Source organism: Perca fluviatilis, chromosome 13, assembly GCF_010015445.1.
Source record: "Perca fluviatilis chromosome 13, GENO_Pfluv_1.0, whole genome shotgun sequence".
NCBI classification, from domain to species: Eukaryota; Metazoa; Chordata; class Actinopteri; order Perciformes; family Percidae; genus Perca; species Perca fluviatilis.
In genome coordinates this window covers 18784948-18809044 of record NC_053124.1, presented here as the reverse complement: position 1 = coordinate 18809044, position 24097 = coordinate 18784948, and the positions used below count along the sequence as shown (strand labels likewise).

The 24097-nt window shown below is 41.0% G+C and overlaps 2 protein-coding genes across 6 annotated transcripts in view; one reads left to right on the top strand and one right to left on the bottom strand.

Annotated features, from left to right (window-relative positions):
* jarid2b (jumonji, AT rich interactive domain 2b) overlaps positions 1-8484 on the top strand; it is a 117645-nt gene extending 109161 nt beyond the window's left edge. The window contains exons 8-18 of one of the 2 annotated variants that reach the window (XM_039820635.1): positions 167-717; positions 3378-3470; positions 3764-3882; positions 4041-4111; positions 4310-4424; positions 4642-4747; positions 4854-5036; positions 5948-6078; positions 7123-7309; positions 7609-7716; positions 7970-8484. In XM_039820635.1, the coding sequence (XP_039676569.1) occupies positions 167-717; positions 3378-3470; positions 3764-3882; positions 4041-4111; positions 4310-4424; positions 4642-4747; positions 4854-5036; positions 5948-6078; positions 7123-7309; positions 7609-7716; positions 7970-8191 (1886 nt within the window). In that variant the 3' untranslated portion in view covers positions 8192-8484. Of the gene's footprint in view, positions 1-166; positions 718-3377; positions 3471-3763; positions 3883-4040; positions 4112-4309; positions 4425-4641; positions 4748-4853; positions 5037-5947; positions 6079-6624; positions 6859-7122; positions 7310-7608; positions 7717-7969 lie in introns of those variants that run through there. The other variant, XM_039820636.1, reaches the window with a different exon arrangement.
* Positions 8485-13475: 4991 nt separating this feature from the next.
* dtnbp1b (dystrobrevin binding protein 1b) overlaps positions 13476-24097 on the bottom strand; it is a 43433-nt gene continuing 32811 nt past the window's right edge. For 2 of the 4 annotated variants that reach the window (XM_039820632.1, XM_039820631.1), the window contains exons 2-4: positions 23085-23273; positions 19010-19153; positions 13476-14622 (exon numbers count right to left, since the gene is read on the bottom strand). In XM_039820632.1, the coding sequence (XP_039676566.1) occupies positions 14297-14622; positions 19010-19153; positions 23085-23273 (659 nt within the window). In that variant the 3' untranslated portion in view covers positions 13476-14296. The remainder of the gene's footprint in view (positions 14623-19009; positions 19154-23084; positions 23274-24097) is intronic. The other 2 variants (XM_039820633.1, XM_039820634.1) reach the window with 2 other exon arrangements.

Sequence of the window (24097 nt, the reverse complement as noted above, 5' to 3'; positions counted from 1 at the left end):
AAACTTTTTGTTATTGAAGATGACAATATCACCTTTGATTGAGTTAAATCAATCAGAAGTTACTAAGAGACACATTGAGTCCTATTGGAAATGTCACAACCACACTAAGCTCACTCCTTACTTTCCCCCTGAATCAATCTTCTCTGTGTTCTTCTGCTCCACGCAGGTGGCTGTGAAGTGGACCTGTCACGTTTTTTCCAGCTCATTAATGACATGGGCGGCATGCAGCAAGTGATGGACCTGAAAAAGTGGACCAAGCTAGCTGACCTTCTGCGCATCCCTAAGTCAGCGCAGGACCGGCTGGCAAAGCTGCAGGAAGCGTACCTCCAGTACATCCTCTCCTATGACTCGCTCAGCGCCGAGGAGCGCTTGCGACTGCAGGCCGAGGTGCTGCAGGAGAAAAAGAACCTGGAGTTGCGCCGGGGCCCTCTGGAAGGACTCTCGGACTCCTCAGCACCTTGTGCACTGGTGCTGCCACGCTATGAGCCCAAGAATGGGCTAGTAGGTGGGATAGTGGGAGGGGCGACAGGGAACCACCACACCAATGGAGTGTATCACCATCTGAAGGAGCTGGAGGCTCAGGTCAAAGCGGGCCGGCGCCGGCTCTTCGCTCAGGAAAAACAAGGCAAAGAGGACAGGCAGCATGGAGAGGAGCAACAGCAGCAGGACGAGGAGGACAGGGGCGTTCTCAGTGACCAGCACAAATGTATTAACAAGGTGAGGATGAGGGAGACAGTTGCTGTTTATGCCACTTATTTGAACCATACAGACAAGAGGCGCAAGAGTGTTTCTTTCTAAAAGAGGTTTTATGATCTTAAGTTAAGTCATTAACTAACAGTTAACTCTTTTCGACCACGGGGTCAGTCCATTATGGGTGGGGGTGGCAGTAGCTCAGTCCGTAGGGAGTTGGTCGGGAACCGGAGGGTCGCTGGTTCAAGTCCCCTTACGGACCAAAGTACGGAGCGTGGATTTGTAGCTGGAGAGATGCCAGTTCACCTCCTGGGCACTGCCAAGGTGCTCTTGAGCAAGGCACTGTACCCCTCCCTGCCCTCTCATTGGCCTGCCTGCCTCCTTATCATGGTGACCCTTGTTTTCATTTTTGTCTGTGAAAAGACTACTCAGTAAGAAAATGTTAAGTCACAAGATGGATGTGTGTGTGTGTGTGTGTGTGTGTGTGTGTGTGTGTGTGTGTGTGTGTGTGTGTGTGTGTGTGTGTGTGTGTGTGTGTGTGTGTGTGTGTGTGTGTGTGTGTGTGTGTGTGTGTGAATATATGTGTCTGTCTGTCTGTCTATATCATTGTTTATTTATTTTGTGTATTATTATGTTGCTGTCCATTTTCAGGTTTGTTTTAGTCCTTCAATCTAACAAGCTGATGATGGCATGCATTAACTAACTACAATATGCACATTGTCTTGGTTATGTGTTAAATTCCAGACCTTTTGTGGCTTATTGTCAACACAGTCTTCAAAGGCCACATTGTTGCTCAGCCAGATGTTTGCTATCTCACTACTATCTGAATCAAGACTAAAGTCGCACATGAGGTGAAAACGGCCTACACTTAGTCATAGTATCACCACTAAAATGAAACACTAGAGTCTTTGGATATCTCTGTGCCTGTTAAGTGACAAAATATGCTCCCTATCTTCAGAAGGAGCTAAGCTATGCTATAAATGGTTACAACACACTATGGCTGGGCTTCTCTTAGAAGAATGTCACTGTGGTGTTGAGTACAAAGATGTACCTTGCATGTCTCGTGGTTTTGTTAATATGTCTGTGCAGCTGTGTGGTAAGGTGGTCAGGTGTGTGTGTGTGTGTGTGTGTGTGTGTGTGTGTGTGTGTGTATGTGTGTGTGTGTGTGTGTGTTGGCAGCTGTGTTGATTCTGGCTGGCTAAAATGTAGGTCAGAAAGAAGGCAGCCCCAAACCAGCCCTTCCCCTCACCCCTGCTCCGCCCCCTTTAAACCCCGCCTTTTCTAGCTTCTTTAATCCACCCCCATGGTTTTTCTCCTTCAGCCCATGCATTTGCTCTAAGCTATTTCCACACATCTCCAGTCCTCTTGCCGACCCTGCCTTTCTCGATCATGCCTGGTCCTTTTGCCAATCCCTCTGCCAAGCCCCTCTACCCACCAACATGTTCATCAGTGCAAAGGCTTGCACTTCTTTGTGTATGTTAAAAAAATCCACATGTGCAAACACATATGACACACTTGTTTTTTTTACAAAAACTGTGTACTTATTGTTAATGCACAATATTTATTTGCAAAGAGCTTTTTGTCATCTTGATGGGGTGAATCTGTAATTAAGATAACTTTGTTCTGTGTTGGCTCTCACACCGCACAATACTCCACCCATCTCTAATGTGGATCCCATTTTGATTCCCCCCCACCCCCCATCCCCCTCCCAGTTCCTTTGGTAACTAAATCCCTCTATATGACCTCCCTCTGAAGAACTGAGATATTGTCAACAGGCTTGACCCAGTACAGTCCATAGACCTCTGAATTATAGAAGAACTATTCAGCCTAGTGACATGTGAATGTCTGTCACCATCCTGACAGGACATACTTGTCTAAATATGACCCATCACTTTTCTCCACAGCTCAGATTTGTATGCATTTTTCATCAGGAGTGGCCCCCAAGAGGAGGTTATATTTCACTTTTTCTATCAAGAGAACAAAGTGCATGTCAAGGGTATAATTAACTCTAATTACAGCAGGAAAGGCTTAGATAAGTGCTGCTACTTACTAAAAGTCTTGCTTACTGGGTCAATACTATACTGTATCATTTAGCTGCCTTATTTTACAACCCTGTAGCTATTGTAATACTAATAATACAAATTATTACAAAAAAATTAAGTTTTTGAAAACACCTGAATTATCTAAGAAGGAAAAAAGAAAAGAGACAAATTGTCACTGTGAGGATGAGGAATCTGCAAGGTCCTCTTTCAGCAGGGCCTTAATGTCTTAGCCAGCAGATTTATGGTAGCCCTCCAAGCTTCTCTGTAGGAGTGTCAATGCTAGAGGGGGTCAAGTCCAGGGGAAATGTATCTGTGGCTTGTAAGGGAGGCAAAGAGGTGGAGTCGTATAGAGACACATACACAAATGTGTAGAGTTGATACATTTGTCTGTGCATGTACATTCTTTTGACCGTAATGCTTTCCCTCTGACTTTTTTACTCATACAAACATGTGGTGGGAAATAGGAGAACTCGCAGTTCATTGATGTACAGCAATGTTTTCTTGGCTCATGTTTTATTCACGCTCCACTCTCGTTTCATGTTCCCTACAGTTGTTTAAGCATGAGAGAAGACCATAAATATATGGAGTGAAGTCTATAGCATGCTGCGCCTGTGACTCATAATGTTTAATACCTCTTTGTTGCAGGGGAAATCAGTGTCTTTGACTAACTTCTTCAGGATAGCCCGGAACACCATGACCATGTGCTTTAACAAGGAACCAGGGGCTGCTGAGGTTGAGGTTAGCACGCTAACGTCTTGATTAAACAACTTGTACTTAATGTAAACTACATTGTCTACAATAGCTTCTCGTAGCTCATCTTAAAATGTAGTCCCTTCCAGATGATGTTTGTTATTATCTATGTTGATGTAAACCTCATTCAAAAATTAAGTATTATTGTTTTTCAATTGACCTCAGCTAGCAACCTTGGTTTCGTTAGCTGACATAACCGAATATGAGGAACATCTGAAACCTGTATCCTACTTCCTGCAGCATTCGTTCACTGTTTGTTTTTCCTTCCTTTCTTCTTCCAGGAAGAGTACTGGAGGATTGTGGAGCAGAGAGACAGCCATGTGGCGGTGCATTGTGGGAAGGTGGACACCAGTACACATGGCAGCGGATTCCCCACAGGAAAGTCAGAGCCATTTTCAAAGTAAGTAGCTCATAGGACTTAACGCCGCACTCTCTTTAAAGTTTGCACAAAATAATCTGCCTCTGTTGCAAGTCTTGTTAACCGGAAGGCCACTGGTATGAATCTCAGATGTGGAATCTGGGAGTAACACTGTCCAACTTCTCTCATCTTTTCCTCAGACATGGATGGAACCTAACTGTCCTCCCCAATAACTCTGGATCCATTCTGAGGCATCTGGGTGCTGTGCCTGGTAAGGACATATAAAGGCTGTAGCTACTCAATAGCAAACTCAAAGAAAGAATAATTTGGCTGCAAATTGCTACAGGAAAAATGCATGTATAGGGCATAAATAACACTTCAGATTCTATGTCATTGTTTCTGTGTAATTTGCAGTTAGTAATAACGTATGTTCTTGTTTCTCTTTCTTTAAACCCATCTGTCTCCCCAGGGGTGACCATTCCCTGGCTTAACATTGGCATGGTCTTTTCTACCTCATGCTGGTCTCGAGACCAAAATCGCCTTCCATATATTGATTACTTACACACTGGTGCTGATTGCATTTGGTAAGGCTCTTTTTCTCATCATCACTGATATAGTGTATACATGATAACACTGAAAACTCTCTCGTAAATACTTAATTAGCCAAGAGGACCAATAGAAAAAATAACCGTCTCCTCTCTGTGGATAGTTTGCATAATGAGTAAATCCAACTGATCCTTTTATGTGAAGGAATGTATGTATGTATCTTTCCATGTTTGTTGATGTGTGTTTGTCCCACAGGTATTCTGTCCCTGCTGAGGAGAAGGCTAAGCTGGACAAGGTGGTCCATACACTGCTTCAGGCCAACGGCACCCCAGGACTAGAAATGTTGGAAAAGAACATCATGGTCAGTGTTTTCTAAACTTTCTGAAACGAATTTGTTAACAAGAAATATGCAGTTTCAAAAATGTAACACTGTTCTCTTTTTCTCTTCCTCCTCCTTGATCTTCCAGATCTCTCCAGAGGTGCTGTGCCGCGAAGGCATCACGGTTTACCGTACGGTCCAGCGGAGCGGCCAGTTTGTGGTCTGCTACCCCGGTGCCTTTGTCTCTAAAGTGTGCTGTGGCTACAGCGTGTCAGAGACGGTGCACTTTGCCACACCGCACTGGATGAACCTGGGTTACCAGGCCGCAAAGGTCAGAATATAAATAACTGGGTGGGCAGATCAGTACAAAGGCCAAGTGGAAAACAAAATGTACAATAAGGGATGAACATTTTTTATAAATATAAAATCAAAATGCTTCTTAGAGGTCTTTGGAATGAATATTTTGCCTTTGTATTACAGATTTTATATGATGTATTTGTTTGATTTTGCCTTGCAACACTGCCACCCTGTGGCAGTTAAAGCTCTGAGTAATGTGGAGTTGATTGAAACTGAAATGGGTCAATTAATTTAAAACTTAAAGCTTGATTCTCTAACCAGCCAGTGTGTTGAACTTTAAGGAGTAATTGCAGATGTAAGTATCCTGGGGGGGTGTATTTAGATTTTTTTATTTTATTTTTTTATGTGAACATGAGCAAGCCTTTGGACCATTGGACCTCATTATAACAGTAATAGAGGAGAAGATAATGTTCCTTACTGTCATTATGGGCATTATGGGGATGGAAGTACAAATACCATCGGCAATACCATCATAATAGCCACAGAAAAGATTGCTTTCAAGGGTAATATGATATTTATACAATGTACTGGATTTGGGTGCACTGCCTGAAACATTTTCTTCCAAGTGGTGAACATCTTTTACTTAAGAATGAGGAACAGGAAGGACAAAAAATACTGATCTGAGTGTACAGAGTCTGTGGTCTGTGGTTACTGCAAACTATTTCAGTATTACACACTGAAGGACATTATTAGCATGGTTGAAGTATCAGTCAACTTGCTGTACTCTTACTTCACAGAGTTAAAATATCTGTATTTAGATGTGTGTTGGGGAAAGGTGCTGTCTTTCAGATGATGAGAAAATATTACACAATAAAACATATTGAAACAGTCTGTTAGGGATTTAATGAGAACCATCATTTTAATCTGTTCTAATTTTGTGTGCAGGACCTGAAATGTCGTCGTATAGCCAAACCTTTTTCCATGGAGAAGCTACTGTACCAGATTGCCACAGCCGAATCCAAGAGGGACAATGGCCTTCTCCTCACCACTATCTCCGCCCTACTCAAAGACCTCAGGTAGGAAGCAGCAGTGGTCCTAGCATATACTCGTATTTACACTAGGGATGCACCAGAATCCAGGCTTCGGATTCGGCCGAATATTGGGCTTTTTGACGGTGTTTGGTTTCAGATGGTTGTCACTCATCTGGCGATAGCGATGTACTTTCCTACGATGTGAAAAGAGCGTGTGAATTAAAGTTTAAGTTGTTACATTTAACTATTTTAGAGGCTGTGGACGTTGTTTACCTCATTAAACTGTGTTAATGGACTGAGGATAGGAGTAGGATTCGGTATTCGGTTTCGGATTCAGCAGAATCTTAACCAGTGGATTCGGTATTCGGCTGAACCCCAAAAATCTGGATTCAGTGCATCCCTAATTTACACATATATATATATATATATATACACAAATACTACTACTATTCTGAACTATAGAATATGTTGCATTAAAATGTTGCATTAAAATGTTGCATTAAGGGTATATTCATACTGTATTTTCTATTCCTGTGTGTTATTTGATCTCAATAACTTTTATCCTTTGCAAATACCATTCTTCTTCATTAGAGGATGTCCGACTACTCATATTTTCGCAGAGCAATAAAAGGCATCCAACTAACCCTCTGGGGTCTGAGGGTATTTTCAGACACAGATGAGTTTGGCATGCTCTGATTTTAAACAAATGTAAGCAGTATTTTTAAAGTCACAAGTTCAGCTACAATAATATCTAAGTAGAATGTATATCATGATTGTACTTAAAAAAAAAAAAAAAAAAAAAAAAAAAAATTACTGTTAAATTAACTAGTTTAACAAAAGTAGTTTTAGAAGTGTGCTGGAGTTTGTGAAAAAAACATTACCTTACCCATTATGACGAACCGTTTTGGTCACTTCTTAGACTCAAGTCTTAGGTAAGTATCAAGCACAAACACTTTTATCTGTTCCATTATTTTATACAAATCTGTGTATGCCTGATTTGTGATCAAGAGTTGGGAGTGGAAGGAGGGCGAATTGCTTTTTACACTGAATGCCTCTAACTTAACATGCATCTTTCTTGTCCAACAAAAGGAACATAGAGATGCGCCAACGGCAGGAACTGTACAAGGCAGGTTTGCTTTCCTCTGCCCGCTACGGCACACATGACGGCAGCCTCGGGCCCGGTGAGGGACGCAAGAAGCCCCGCGGGAAATGGCTGACACTGGAGTCCTCGGAGAGACGCTGCCAGATCTGTCAGCATCTCTGCTACCTGTCCATGGTGAGAGCAGAGGGCACACGAGTTTAACACACTGTGGTTGTAAGATACAAGGACTTTTGCACACTGATAAGAACACATCTTGTGCTTTTTATGGCCCAATATTTCCAAATGATCTAAACCAAAGTATATCAACCAAATAATGAAATGTTATAATGTTATCGAATTGAAAGCCATGATATTGTTATCTCATTAAAAAATACTACTTTGCCGGTGGAGTGGAAGACGTTTAAATGACTTGTCAGGTTTCTCAGTAATAAGTCTTGTAAATTGAGTCTCTGGCTCGGTTTCTGTCTGTGCAGGTGGTTCAGGAAACTGATAATGTGGTCTTCTGTCTGGAGTGTGCCCTGCGTTACGTGGAGAAGCACAAGTCCTGCAGAGGCCTTAAGATGATGTACCGATATGATGAGGTGAGCTGCCCCCCCCACTTGTTTCTGCTGTGGTTCAGTTCTCTCTCTGTCCAGATGGGGGAGACATCAGCTCGGTTTACACTGGTCCTGGAAGTAGATTATTCAGCATGACTGTGTTCATGCTGTAATTCCTACAATGTGTGAATAGGTTAATGATGAGCAAATTATGTAAGAGAAGGTGATTTATGAAAAGACAAAAACATATTAATGGGTTCAATTTTTAATCTGTATTACTTCTGTGCTTTCCAATTAGGAGCAAATCAACAGTTTGGTGAACCAGGTGTGTGGCCGGGCCCTGTTAAAGAACGGAGGTGGTGGAGTCGTCGTCAGTGCAGTAGGGGGGGACCCCTGCCACGGCTTAAGCCCCGCCAAAGCATCGCCGGCCAAGCGTGGCCCCCGAAAGCGCACCACCGTGGAAGTGTCCCTGGCACGCCTGTCCTCCAGCCACATTCCCAAGGCCGCTGCTGTGTCCTGAGAGGGACGCCACAATATCACCCCCCAGTAGGCTGTGCACTCCCAAACGGCCCCATTTGTTTTACATTAGGCAGGATCACTATCAATCCCTCCTCCACCACATGGTTTTTAAGATTGTTTTTTGAGCTTTGAAAATCCCCTTACCTGACCTCAGTTCCCCCCCCCAAAAAAAAAATATTCACCTCCCCCTTAGTATGACAGGCTTGTTTATAAAAAAGAGAAAAAGAAAAGCAAGATGTCTTTTTTGCACTAGTGTGAAAGAAGAATTTGTTTTTATTCTGGATGATTCACCCCACCCCACCCCCGTCGCTCCTTAAGTCGTCCTTTACAACATTACAAGCATTAAGTGTAACGTTCACAAGAAGACTTGATGGGCCCGGTTTTACCCTTTACCTCCATCTTCCCTTAACTGAAATGGGTTGCATTTGTTACCTTCTTCTTGCATCACTCTTTCCTGCCCTCATCTCGTCCCCTGAGACTGAACCCCGTCCCTTCTCATCATGCGTCACACAACTGTGAACATGGGACAAATGGGGGAAAGGCGGCCATTTGTTTTCTCTCTCCAGTTTTGTGAAATGAAAATGACATCAAGTAGTTACCCAAAGTTTCTCTCTGTCCTTGGTTTGAGGAGGAAGAGTCCTTTTTTAACAATTGTATTCTTTTTTGATGCATCTCCTGCATTGTTTTATTTTTCAAAATGGGGGGAGGGGGAGGGGGAGGGGGGGGGTTGGTGCCGCGAGGTAAAAACTTGAAAGACAGACGTCGGTTTGTTGGTTGATTATTTTTCAAGTCCTATTTTGAATTTTAGCTTTGTTTTTTGCTAGTTTATTTGCAAGAAGTCTTCTGTGTATTTTATTTTTTTGTCATTGTGGATGTTTCTGTTCGTTGGTGGATATGAGAGGGGGGCAGAACTACAGCTGCTTGACCTGTGAAAGGTCACCGCTCAACTCACTTCCTGGTAGTATGGAGGGATCCCTCCTTCGCTAGCAAGTGAAAACTGTGCCTGATACGTGGCGAGGAGATCCATTTTATTGGTGCTGTTGGTTATAATTACTGTATAAAACAAAAATAAAAAAATCTGGGGGTTAGCGCCTGCTATCGGCTAACAGCTAGCTCACGCACCCCCACCCCACAGGGCAGAAAGGCTTTCAGGCTTTTCTGGTTCTAGATGTGCAATCGTGTTAACATTCCATTCTTCCAGTCCTCTTGTTTCATCTGTACCAGTAAACATTAATTATTATATTATATTATAATTATTATTTTGTGTTTTTTACTTTGTTGGTCTGATGTGTTATCTCAAGTAGAGCCACTAGTCAAAGAGTATAAAATGTGAAATCCAAGTTTTTTTTTTTTCGTTTTTTTTTTAATTGTCCTTTGTTTTTTGGCTTTTGCTTTTTTCCCTTTTCCAGATATATTATGAGTGATTTTTAATGAGAGGAAAAAGTCCAACACAAACAAAACATCAACTTTTTTGTACATAATCCTGTAAATTTCTTTAAATACTTGAGCCTTTTTCTGGGGTTAAGGAAGTGAGAAAGGAAGGAAGGAAGGAATAGAGAAGAGAAAAAGTTCCAGAGGAGAGTGGTTGATGAAGAAAAAGCCTTACATTTCCCTTTCTTCATCCATGTGAGTTTGACGCTTACAGGGTTGCTCTGGTAAACATGTATAAAAAATTTAAGTGCTGCTTATATCACCAAGAAAGAAGATATTGAGTAGCCAACAACTGCCCCCCTCAACCTAGTTTTGTTTGTTTAGCTTTACTTTTTTAAAGAAAAGGGAAAAAAAATGTTTAAAAAAATGGGTTTTTACATTTTCATTACTGAAAATTCAACAAAAATGTAGTAGCTACTCATGTTGCACTGAGCTTGCCAGTGGTGACTGTCAAGGAAAAATCCTATAATCCAGTTTGTTGGTTGTCGTCCCTCACAGAAGACTGAACTGTTTTAGGACTATTTAATGAAATACCAAGTTGGGTGTTTTCAACATAAAACAGTGGTTGTCAAGTTTTTATGGCCTTACAATATATTTTATTCTGATGGGATTTTGTTTTTCATTTTTTTTTGTGTTTGTTTCTTCCATTTTCTACAGTATAAACTACTTGCTCACAGTGGGGTCTCTGGTGACTTAATTTATTAGTGCCGCATCTCGGCCTTTCCCTCCACTCAGAAAGAGTGTCTCATGTTGGTTATATTGACAGTTTTTACTTTTGCAGTTTGTACTTAAGGTTTAATAAAAACTTACGACAATTCACTGTCATTCCTTTGCAACCTGCTTGTGTCTCTTTGTGTGCAAAAGGTTTTAACAGCTTCATAATTTAGATTTGAAGTTCTTATCTGGTTGAGTCTAGTAACATTAAAGGGCCGTTGTACCAAACTATTCTTTTTGCAGAGGTTTTCAAAGTGGGACCTATAAACTGTTTTAGGAGAGGCTCAGTAAATGGAAGTGAAAAAATATTACATTGGTTATCAAAAGATCACACAGAATAGCCTAAATGTGTGTGGTTTGGTTAAAGTGATAGTTCAGAGATGCAGTAGTCCACTTTCCCAGAGTCAGAAATCTTGCCTTTGTACAGATATTTTTATGTATTTGGTGTAGTCAGAAGTTATTCGAACAGTTCTATTTTAACAAAGTGATTATGATCCCATACGCATCCAGGAATTAAGCGAAACTAAGCAAGTAAACTCAGGGAGGCTGATGGGGCGCCTCTAAGGGCCTCCCCTCAGACGAAGCTCACAGTCTGACTTTGAAAACCCCTGCTCCTGCTCCAGTGGGATCTAGCCTGGAGCTGAAATGATAAATGACAGAAAATTAAATGTGATGGGTTTTCTCAGTCCTCTTTTACAGTCGACTGTATATTTTTGGGAGTTTTAGACTGTTGGTCAGACAAAACAAGGAATTTGATGATGTCACTTTGGGCTCTGGGAATGTGTGATGGACATTTATTTTTTACATGTTATGGATTAATCAACCAATTAATTACGAAAGTCATTAGTTGTAGCCCTTATTTAGCCATGCAGATAATCCACAGACCTAACTGTCAGCAGTCTTTATTGGAACCATTTATTTGGTAGAATGTTGTTTCAATTCAAACTGTTGACAGTGAGGCCTGTGAATTGTCTTGAGTTATAGATGTCTGAAATTGCTTTCTCTAGGCAAAAGGTGCAAACAGGCCATATGATATTATCAAGTTCCGCAATAAGCAGCAGTAGTTGTGGGATATACTATGAGGGGCCATTGTGTTAATTTAACCCAGAGCTTATTACTCTGTTAACATGCCGCAAATTGTACGCAAAACTGTTGGGGTTCCTGCAGTTCCTCATAACCTTAATTACAATGCAATGGAATGACTGTCAGGCATCAACACCAGCAATTTACTATTCACAATGAACCAACACATCTGCTCTTAGTCTTCAAATGTCATTTACTCTCGGCATAGTCTATACCGACGATGTTTCATTTACGGGATTGTTCCGTTGTCCCTCGTTTTCGGCCGGATGCCCCTCACCTTCCGCGTTCTTTGTGTTGGCGTTCTAAACTTGATTCCGGAAACCTCCTCCGAGCTGGAACCAACAATCAAATTATATGTATCTTTTTTTTTTTTTTTTATTATTCTCATCACATACTCAACAGCCATTTTAATTCCAGTTTAATTTCCAATTTGCAGAGGCACCCTAGTTAAAACCCATTTAACTGTAATAATGAATATATATATATAGAAAGCCACTGTATTTCGAAGCTTTCTCTATTTTACCTATCCATTCCCTATCCATTCCTTCGACATGTCAGCTTTCCATTTGTAAAGAGCTCAGGCAGGACTGTACTGTAAATCAAGAGGGAGCACACAGGGGAGAAACGCTAAATCCTGCTCACATGTCATTCTTTAACTTGTTCCTGAAATGCTCGGATGAAAATTAAACAATGCTGGGGGAGAAACATTTATTACCAACAAGTCAGAAACTGTAGGCAGGGGAAAATAAGAAAGTAAGGAAGGAGTAATGCTGTCACATCACACAAATATACAAAAGAGATCTGGATAAAGTTTAACCTTAGCACGCAGTCCAAACAGGGATTTGGTCCTCGTTCAAAAGGAGAAGTTCGCCCAAATATTATTGGTCAAAGGAATGGCAATGGGTAACTCTCCTGTGTGTGTGTGTGTGTGTGTGTGTGTGTGTGTGTTAAATCATTGATTTTATGGTACCTGAACGTCTCTCAGCTATACAGTACTAGGCTATGTGGTGTAGAACCCACTGCCAGGGGACTTATTACGCCATGTTTATTAAAGCCACTGGCAAAATAAGTATTTTCAAATTTGTTGTTTACATTTAAAATATTGCAGAGTCTGGCTCATAAACCAGTTAAATAAATGAAACAAGCTTTGGGGGTTTGCTTATCCATAAAGTCATTAAAAATGCATCTGTGTGCCCCCTGCAGATCTTTTATCAAGTGCTCTGTGCTAATTATTTAGCATTTGCTATATTAAAGGGTCACTGCACCCACATTACGAAAAAACAATCTAGTTATGCTAGGCTTTCTTAGTCCAGGTTTTGAGATATCAGAGAAATAGTTCCTGTGACAGAGAGGTCTGTGAATTATTCAGCATGTATTGTAAGTTGCTGTTAAACAAAAAGTCCTTTAAAAGCAGTTACACACCAACCAGACAGCCAACCATTGGTAGAAAACTGGTCGGACTGATCAGTCTCCCGGAGTTGGTCCAAAAAGTGCCACAGAACACACCAAAGAGACGAGACGTAATACGTCTCCATAACAGCAGGCGACCCTAATCTGTATTGTCGGCCAAAAAATTAAAACTGGCAGCTGATTGGACGAACGCGTCACATGGGTTTGTTTTCTCCGGAAATTCAAAGCCAGACTGTCATGGCGGCTTGTTCAGAATACGATCTCATATTGTACTAAAATAGTTCACTGAAACATGTTTCTGAAAACATTTTCAGTGAGAAATAGGCCATGCAGTTGCAGTCACGCTCATTCCGCTCGCCATTTCCGGGTGAGTCCCGACTGCCCCGTCTCCGACTGAACATGTCAGGTCGGCCAAAATGAAGGCAGACGGCTCCTCAGACGGACGCCGTACGGAACACACTGAACAGACTCGCCAGATTGTCCAACGGCCGATTATCGGGTAATGCTTTAAGCATTGAAAACGATATTCAGCAGCAGAACTTTCTGACGACAAATATGTCAAAACCTGGGCAAATAATACTATCTGCATGGCTAGATACAACAAGAGGCAATGGGGGGTGACAACATGCAGTTCAAAGAAGACTTACTTTTTCTCTTTAAAAACATGTTTTACTTATATGGCCTGGCCACAAACAACACAACATTGTGCCATGTTTTTCCTGCTCTTCTCTCCCGGGAACTTTACATGTTATTAACAAGATAAATCCTATACTCACATCTCAACTACAGAATTGTCTCAAAAGAAATGTCAAAGGTGAGAGCTTGCCTTGCTTTTTTGGTTCCTTTTTTTGTGTATAAATTAAATTATAGTTTTAAAATGAAAATGCCTTAAACCTGACAGAGCAGGAGATAGCCTTTTATGTTTGGTAAGTATTTGGTACGAAACACCATCATATATTCATATTCTGCAAAAGTTTCACCAGTCTCCAACAAATATATTGTAGTAATGCTCAACAGCTGCAGTTTAATGAATATGTAAGTGTTAGCATGAAAACATGAAAACAAAGAACCGCAAAATGGACACATGGATTATTTTAGTATATACTGGTACTTCCCCATCACTTGTTAGTAACAGGCCTCTCCTGGTCTCAACATGCACAAACACAAAAACAGAATATTAGAGCTTCCTCTGAATAATTTCAAACTATTTATGTGCACATTAAGCCATTCAATGCTATGATGCTAAAAGGAACTCTGACCTATTTTATAGAATTCAATTAGAATTGAATACTCACATCAGTGGTTTTAAGGCAAGGTCATGTGGCAGTTAGTGCAACCTCAGTGTCGTTTCTTTTACATGTTTTTCTTCAGTATGAAAATTTGAGATGGAAGCCAATATTGTTAATAATCAAAGTTTGATTTTACAGCTGTGTGTGTGTGCGTGTGTTTAAATTCAGTCCATGTGTCCTCAAACCTTCGGCCTGCTCGCCTCACTGTCTTTGCTGGTCTGGTCCTCTTGGTCCACCCCGTCCACCAACGCTGTATCTGGGTGCACTTCCTCTTCGTCCAGGGTCACCACCACGGGGGCCCTTCTCCTCCTTCCTCCAACACCTCCACCTTCTCCTTGCTCAGTCTCCTCGTCCTCCTCCTCGTCCTCGTCCTCCTCCCCGGCCTCTGTGTCCTGGCTGGCTGAGTCGGTGCAGGTGGATGAAAGGGAAGAAAGCTTGTGGCGTAGCTCAGCCTGGGTAGGAACCTGGAGGCTGATCTCTGTGGTGAAGGACTCAACATCTGGACCTGGGAGAAAAAGGAGTCACTTAGATAACGGTTTGAAAAAAGGTCACATAACCAGGAAAGGTTGAGAGGGTGGTAGGTAGTTGGATAAGTAATGCTGCAGTGGTATACTCATCTAGTCATTGAGGAATTGAACAATTTTCTCTTAGAAAAAACAAACAAGCAATTGTATAACTATCTTAGACAAACAGCTGCAACTAAAGGGAGGGTAACATTATAATTGTTGGAATTCCTTCATAGGTTTTGTTTAAATTTAGGATTTTCCCAGTTCAGTTGCCTATGTCTAAGAGATTTAATTAATATGTCTAAGAGATTTAATTGCATCAATTTATTTTTAGATGAAGATGAAGCTGTCAGTTAAATGCTGTGTTGACTGAATTTTTCCAAGCAGATGTGGACAGATGGTGTTGGTGTATCGTGCCTAAACACTGTTCCTGTCAATCTTAGGAGACACATATTTCTGCTTCAATGCATTCTTTGATATGAATTAGCTGTAGAAAGTTACTCCACTTCAGTAATTAAGTGTTGTATGATGTATGAGTTATGTATGTAGTAGTGGATGTAGTTCAGGTACTTAACTTTGTGTGTGTGTGTGTGTGTGTGTGTGTGTGTGTATGTGCGTGCGTGTGTCTGGAGATGACAATCCCAACAATAGATAGTTTTTATCAGCTGTGGGGAGTTGGTTTTTAAAAATCCATCAGAATGTTGCCAGTTTTAGAAACCTGCCACAGTTAATTAGCTGCAGTTCTTGTTGTTGGGTGGGTGGAGCTTTGATCTCTGTCACTAGATTCTAAAAGGCTTGATCCTTTGTGATGTAATACAACTTTCTTTATAGGACTATATAAAGGAAATTCATTCCATTTATATCTGCGGAGCTGGAAAAAGGTTCTCATCACTTACTTGTTCTCACAAAACAATTGTGTAGGCTACTTAATACCTTGTGTTGAAAATCAACACTTTTTTCAACACATTTTTCGATGCTTTTTTCAACATTTTTGATGGGTTTTTTTTACATTTGTGTTGCTTTTTAAAACATTGTTAGTGCCTTGTTGTTTGGTGTTTTTTTTCAAAGCTTTATTCTGCTGTTTTGTTTATGCTTTCAATGCCATTAGTCACTTTTTTCAGCATTTTCTCTTTTATGTCAATTTTAGTCAACATTCTTTGACATTTTTTTTAAAACATTTTAATTGAGAAGAGCGCTGCGTTGAACCATCCATGTTATTTTTGGGCAATTTTGTTGAAAGAAACTGATATAGAAAACTTTCAAAAGGGGTCAGACTTGACCCGAGGACAATAGGAGGGTTAATACCTCTTTCGATAACACTGCAAAAAATGTAAGAGTCCTTGGCTCACAAAATAGCATACTTGTTTTACACACAGTGCTGGTACATTAACATTCACGGAACAAAGACCAACACAGTTGGATTTTAAAATTATTATGTCTAACAGAACTATCACAGACAGAAGAAATGCCGGAGGTTTCAGAAGATACCGTTCAGACGAAGGGAGACAACAGGTCAGACAGGAGATGTGAAGCCGGAAGACACTGAATCAGAAAACATGAGACAGAAGATATGGAGCCAGAAGACACTGATGACTGCACTCACTCACCAGTCTCAAGTGTGGAAGCAGAAATCCCAGGGGGCATCTCACCACAGGACAGTGTTATTGAGATTTCAACATTAACAGCTGTTGAAGAAATACTCGTGGAGGAGGTGACTATGACCATTAATCCTCTTTTGGATGAAGTGCCAGACTCTTAAGTATGAGCTGCTGCAACATGAATGCGCTCGGGATATTGAAAATGTTGCTGAAGACATTTCTCGGTCAATTACTCAAATTAAGAGTTTGCTTGCAGGGACAACATGTCAAAAGATGCTCAAATAGTTCATAAAAGCAATAGAGAGCAAGATCAAGACCTTTTTTGCAATGCGCTTGGCCAAAGCTTGGTTTCATTGTATATTGAAGGATCTGAGGACCAAATTCAACAAAGGCCTCCAATATTGAAACTAAGCACGCAATGCAGGAAGCCATAAAGAGCTTTGACGCTCTGCTTCAGACAACAGACAGTAAAAAACCACAAGTTGGAGATGTGGTTAATTTGATTCCCAAGTTCAAAAACGTGTCCCTCGGTAAAAGGATGTTATTCACACAGAAACTTACCGACATCCTCTACAAGGACCTCATCCATGGGATGGCACCCGAGATGAGAAGGAGGTCATGCAGTAGCGTGATTGTTCCTCATTCACATGCTCACATGTACGCTGACATAAAGAACAAAGTGTGGAATTTCCTGGGACTGATGGGGTGATGGCTGAACACCCAAATAGATGGCCACAGTGAAAAGGTGTTAAACACCATATTAAAAAATCAGTCCCTGGCAACAACACAGTTGCCAAAGGGCCACATTGTCAAGAAGCCCATGGCAACTGCTGCGGCGTCTCGCTCAGTATGTGAGGAGACACGTAGCGCACCTACACAGGATGCAACGGCACAGGATAAAATTAGAAAAATGTCTGTGACAGTATTCACAGAGAAGCTGGTTTCGCAAATATTAAGGAAAGCAAAAGTGAGATGGACCACTGGAAACCCAAAGGGGACCGTTAGCCGTCTATTTGAAAGAACGTGGGCCAGAGTCAAGGGTGTAGATTTTGATACCAGCTGGAAGACCTTTCAAAACCTTTTCAAGGCCATCCTCCAGGACTTGTGTAAGAAGTGGGGCAGTGCAGACAAGGTGCTGGTCTCCAGGCATCTAGAGGAACCAGCACTGATAAACTGTATTGCCTCCTTAGTCAAAGATCACCTGATGACGCCACCAAAAAAGTTTAGCACCATCTCCAGGTTCTTCTCATTTGTGGGCAAAGCCATCTCCAACATCTGCGGATGTAGAGACAGGGTTGGTTGTATTTAAGTGAAACGTGGTGTGTCTGCTACATTAAGGTTTTCTCCGGGCGCTCCGAGTGTTTCTCCCATATTCAGTAAATATAAAAAAAAAAAACACTAGCAGTAGGGATGCACCGAATCCAGATTTTTGGGGTTCAGCCAAATACCGAATCCACTGATTAAGATTCTGCAGCAGTGTATTTTTCATTCAATTAATTCATTCTACGATTCAGCAGAAACCCAATATTCGGCCGAAGCCGAATACGGGATTCGGTGCATCCCTCCCTACATAGCAGTAAAGGGCTTCAGTCCTGCCTCACATCCAGGTTACAGTCTCCTCCACCGGCCCCTGTCCTTAAAGATACAGAGACCAGTGGAGCAGGAGGCCACCTAGATGGAGGGCAGGACCCGAGCTCTCAGCACCACCTCAGTGGTCAACAGTGGGAGCTCACAGCTAGAAGGTGAGGGTTTGGGTCTGTGTTTGTGTCTTGTCTACTGTGGTGGTATGTTTGGGTTTACCCCGGGTACTCCGGTTTTCTCCCACATTCAGTCCATATAACATCAAATAAATGATTCAATAAAAAATAAAAAGTAAAATTGGCTTATCGGTTTTATAATTTGCTGTTAGAGCTGTAAATATGCAATTCTGTTAAATAAATTATGTTAAATATATGAATTTCAAATACCATCCAATCAAAAATCATGTTACATTTAAGTTTCACACACCAGTTTCAACATATAAAAACTACATTTCCAGATTTCTCAATGTCAGTGTGCACCATTCCACGAAAGTCTGTTTTTAACTGTAAAGTAAGAATGACTTAGTCTAGAATCTTGGTAGGTCATTTAGTAAGGGCTCCTGCACACTGGCTGCGTGGCGTGAGCGTGGCGTTTCTGTTGCGTGTCAGTTGCTTGGCGGCTGCGTGGCATTTTCTATGTCTTTGCACGCCAGAAACGTGTCTGACGTGGCTCTTAACCTGCCGTCGTCCATCGTTGCAAACTCGAAGTGTAGACTTGAAAGTGTCCAGTTTACACTAGAAAAAAGTCACGTGATTTGGATCACCCTTGTTCGACATATGGGGAGAGAGTTATGGAAATTTACTGCACTCAAGCAGTAGTATATTTCATGTTAAACATAAATATATACTAATTTCATTACAGCATAGACAACATCGTCAGTATTGACGGCAAAATAGGCTAAAGAATATTTCATTCTGTATTGACAGGTGCAATATTTGAAAATCGATAATTATTTATATTTATATATATTATATATATATAAATGTTTATTTTTATTTATATATTTTATATATATATATATATATTTTTTTTTATTACATTTATATCTGCATTTATGTCAAAACCTAGAGACTTGCAAACATCAAACATCTGTGTTTTTGTGTGTTTGTGTGCATGTGCGTTGGTGTGTGTGTGTGTGTATGTGCGTGTGTGTGTGCGTTTGTGTGTGTGTGTGTGTGTGTGTGTGTGTGTGTCCACGTCCGCCTACCTGCGACAGGCGAGGCAGTACTGTTGTCCTCTCCCCCAGAGTGCAGAAACACATCCAGGGCTTCGTGGTCAGACATGTCCATCAGATCCATCTGCTCCAGCATGTCCACGTTCACCTCCATGGATGACATGCTTCCTATTGGCTCTGGACACGACATGAGACAGCAAGATATTAGCCTCGCACGAGATTGAGGAAGGCAGCAGCAAGGGGCTGAGTCCAGGAAAACAGTGAGTTTTTTTCGTTTCAAAATTTGCCAAGCAGAAGCAAATGGGCACATTCAAGCTGGATGGCATTTGAAATGAGTAAGCACATTAATAACATTTTGTTTACCTTATGATCCAAAGCATTACCACAATAATGAATTGCCAGGTGTCACTGTATGTGGGAAGCTGTATATGAAGGTGAAAAGCAACATCTACAACATCATTAAAGAATAGGTTCACATTTTTTTCAAAATGATCTTAATACTCTAATGCCCATATGTACATTGAAAGAGTAATTGGTTGTTGTAGTCCTTGCTCGTAGTCATAGTGGCCGTGAGAAGATCCCTCCCTGATGCAACAACAAAAGATGTGTGACTTAAATTCAGCTGAGGCTAATATCAGGCTTCAGCAGTTTGAATTTGTGGCATGGAGTGAGTATTGTCCAAATTTAATGTACAAATTTGAATACAGTTTAAAGGTACAGAGTTTAGTAAAAATGTCCCTCTTTGTGTTTCCTAGCTGAGCCTCTACTAACACAAGGAGGGAATTTCATACTAAAAAGACCAACTGGACGATGCCTGATTCAACAAGCTTAGACTGTTAAGTTTGACTGTTAAAAATTGCACAGAACGTTAAGTAGCATGAAATATAAATACTCAAGTAAAGTTCAAGTACCTCACAATTGCACTTACTGAAAGTACAGAACCTACATTCCATCACTTGAGAGGAGGGACAATTGCAGCAAACTACATCTGTTTCGATCTACATATGGGCATGTAAGTATTGATTTAAGACAGACGTGAGCCTATAAGTGGACAGATTTCAGTGGCTCAGAAGCGAAGAACCTCCTGAAAGAGAACTCAAATGAACACATTCATCTTTTACCGGTTGAAAATATTGGAATCAACCTTAACAAGTAAATCATTCTCATGGTACCCACATGTATATTTCAGGGCTGGGTAAAACACCTTAAAATTAAATTCATGTACAATGAAAGCACAGATCATGGCCAAGCAATGCAATAAACCCAGTATGCAACTAAATGACTGGAAACTCGTCTTCCACCCCCAGCTAACACGCTAACTACTACAGTCCTGGATTCACCACCTTGCAGGGGTATAAACGCCCCTGTTTAATATCATGATGTACACTGCATGCGTCACAAACAGCCAGTCAGTGCACTGTGGGGATGAAAGGGGGGTGGGGGCAGAGTTGCGAGCACAAGAGGAAGAAGGGAGGTGATTGGTCGGCGCACAGCAGTGAGAGAAGATGCCATTGGCTACCGTACCTCAAAGAAATGAGGAGAGCAGAGGAGGGCGGCACAGGGAGGGAGAGCAGAATAAAGAGTGAAGAAAGAGAGAAAGAAGGGAAATATTATTTTGTTGAAAAGTCTCCCCCCTGTCCTTTTAATAGCAACACAAGATCACACACAAGTGAGTATCATATTTTCAGATCACTCAACTTTGGCAATTTATTTGATTGTCCACAAATGTACGTAACACACATTTAAAGTGATTCTTAGGTATATTATGTACATATGTACATACATGTAACACACAAACCCAGATGGATTTAATGTGTATACACACAAATGGAAATGCTGTGTATCATTACTCACTCACACACATATTACTAAATTGGTGTGTAAAATCTAAAAAAAAAAATTCTCTGTGGTGTTTTCTGTGACACATCTTTAAAGGAAAAAGGGTCTAATGCTTACTAATAACTTCTCAGTATGAAGCCTCTTCTCATGTGCATTTCCACATCTCGCCTGTCAGCTCCGCAATTACTACCACATAGCAGCTATTCAGCCTCATAAAACTAATGGTGGAAGTGGAGTCAGTTTTCAGACCCAAATGAAGCTGTCTTTCCACCACATGAATACAAATGTGCACACACACACACACACACACACACACACACACACAAACCAACACTATGGCTATGTTGCAAAAGTCTTGACCCAAAAAGCATTGCGTTGAGATCATCATTTCCATGTGACTGCCTCCAACATGTTCTTCTTTTAGCCCTACTGTGACCTTGCCTAAAAGGTTCTCCTGCTGCGAAGGACTGTTTTTGCCTGTAGTGAGATTGCAGAGACTGTGTGTGTGTGTGTGTGTGTGTGTGTGTGTGTGTGTGTGTGTGTGTGTGTGTGTGTGTGTGTGTGTGTGTGTGTGTGTGTGTGTGTGTGTGTGTGTGTGTGTGTGTAAAACCCTTGAGATTGGCTTTTGATGGCTTAGTGGCTCATGACATCCGCAGCCCTTTCTCTCTTTTTCTCAACTAACTCCTTTCAGAAATTGGTCTGTATCTTTCCCCCCTCTTGTCTCCAGCTGTATCTTTGCTCTTCAGTGGCACCATCCTGCTGTAGGGATTTGTAGCTGTGTGAAGGATAACAAGTCGCAGTGTGCTGTGTGTTATTGAGCTCTCACACCATTGCCTTATTTTCAGATGTTTTAAACCAGAAATGTGATGCGAGCCCCCTCTGTGACTAAACATATTATGACTGGTTGATTTGAATTGGTCTGTTGTGGATTTTTATTGAGCAACCCACATGCTTGCCTTTGTACTGTGAATCACATAATTTGAAGTGTGAAGCCTAAATGTAAACATCTCCTCTGTCTGTTTTACTGTGAATGAATGTAGGCAACACGAGACAGTGACTATGAGCTTATGAGCTGTGAACATTTCACTCACTGCACCTTAAAGTGCTCATATTATGCTTATTTTCAGGTTCATAATTGTATTTAGAGGTTGTACCAGGATATGTTTACATGGTTTAATTTTTTTTTTTAAACACCTTATTTTTGTTGTACTGCACATTGCTGCAGCTCCTCTTTTCACCCTGTGTGTTGAGTTTTAGCTCAACACACAGTGTTGAGTTTTCTCACTTATGTTCCATCTTTGTTGGGAGTCACACATGTGCAGTAGCTAGGTAAGGACAACTAGCTATTAAGAAGCACAGTATGAGGGCGTGCCACGCTAGCAGCCAGGCGAGTGTATAACGTGTGTTACAAAGTGACGCACGTTTGTCACGGAAGTAAAGGCTGGACTACAATAGAGTTGTTTGGAGCAGTTTGTGAACAGTGTTTTCTGTTGGAGATTTTCACTTTGTAAACTTATAACATGCACAAAACAGATATATAACACAGTAAAGGAAAGGGAAAAAAGCCAAAAAGCATCATATTTAAACCTGACTGTGGTGACATATTTTGTCATGGAGATTATGAAAAACACAGCATTGAGTTAGAAAAAAAACACAGTAAAAATATAAGTCTCTCCCTCTCCTTTACTAAGTCTCTTTCCTTTCGCTTCACAATCCTCTCTAATAAGCCATTTCCAGAGGATTAAGGGAGCAGAATAGATGAGTAAAAGAAGAAGAAAAATCACATTGCAAACTCTGGGCAAGTAGAGTCCAATACATCTTTTAGTGCAGGGTCTCATGCAGTCCCTCATTTCAGCACATCCTTTGGGTATTTTAGCAAAGGCTTTTGGCAGTAATACATGGGGTAAACTGCAGCAATATTCTATTACAATCCCAGTGGAAGACTACATTTATATGGCACTGTGGCATTTTTCAAAGTAATGGCTCTACTTGTGTGTTTAGCGACAGGCACTCAGGAGTGTGGAGCCTCGCTGCAGAAAGCTATATATGGCTCAATCTTGTGATATGTAGTTGAAGTGTCGAGGTTTCAGGACTGTGGACCTAATTCATTTGAATGCTGGATGGCTTTGCATTCCCCCTTGAATAAGTAACAGACACAACAACGTAAACAATTATTTTACCCTTTGCAGGCCTCAGACCAAAAGAAATGCTACTTCAAGCTGTTTAAATATAATCAAAGAGCATGACTGGTATCTGAAGAACTTCTGACCTCGCCACTCCTCTTTCTCACCTCTCCTCTCAGCAATCTGCAGATAGCCAGTGGACAGGTATTGCTCCATGTCTTGCTGAAAGGCCTCCTCAAAGAACTTCTGTCTCTCTTTCAGCTTGACCTGGGGGGCTGTGGCCCCTCCTTGGTCTGCCCCAGAGACTCTCTGTGCATGCTCCGCGTCTTGCTCCACTAGAAAAAAAAAGAGAGATAAAGATTTTTAAAGTTTGCATATTGGGTTAGGTGCTGGACATAAGGCAAAACATGGAAAACAAACCACCAAAAATGAGCAAGTCTTACAAACATATCCTTAAACAGTCATGACCAACATATTATAACCTACATTATAATAATGCAGGGTAATATCAAACCTGAATTACCACCAAAATATAGTAACATTTTACTTGGGGCAAGTTCCATCTGCTGTCCACTGAAATTCACAAGAAACTCTTCATAATGTTTCTGACATACAAGAAGGGGAAAACATTGCCTCCTTTTTAAATACAGTCAAAATGTAATTTACATACAAAAGTTATCTTACAAATTTCTCTCACCCAAACACTTTCATCTGAAACTAGAAAATGCATTTCCTGCAGAAAATGCATTTGAATGCTGAAAGCTAAATTGCCAAAGCTAAACTGGATTGCTGGCATAATTGTGTAAGAAGAAGGTGAAGTAGTGATAATAGTTAGAAAAGTGGGAATGGTTTTGATTAGTATGAATTTCATTGAAATGTTGAATAATAGAAATAATGTATTAAACAAAACTGGAATATTTTAAGATTTTTTTGAAAAGAAAAGTCATAGTATAGGTATGTCGAAAAGTCTTTGTATAGGTTGTTAAGGAAAAACTCAGGAGCAGCACAACTAATTTCGCATACGTGAAGACCGTTCGGGAGACCTTAATGAATTACACAGAAGCATTTAATAAATACTCTAATGAGGAGACAATTAAGCAGGTAGTAAAGTATAACCACAATGTGTTATTGTGTAGTGCCATCCCAACTCTCTGAAGGT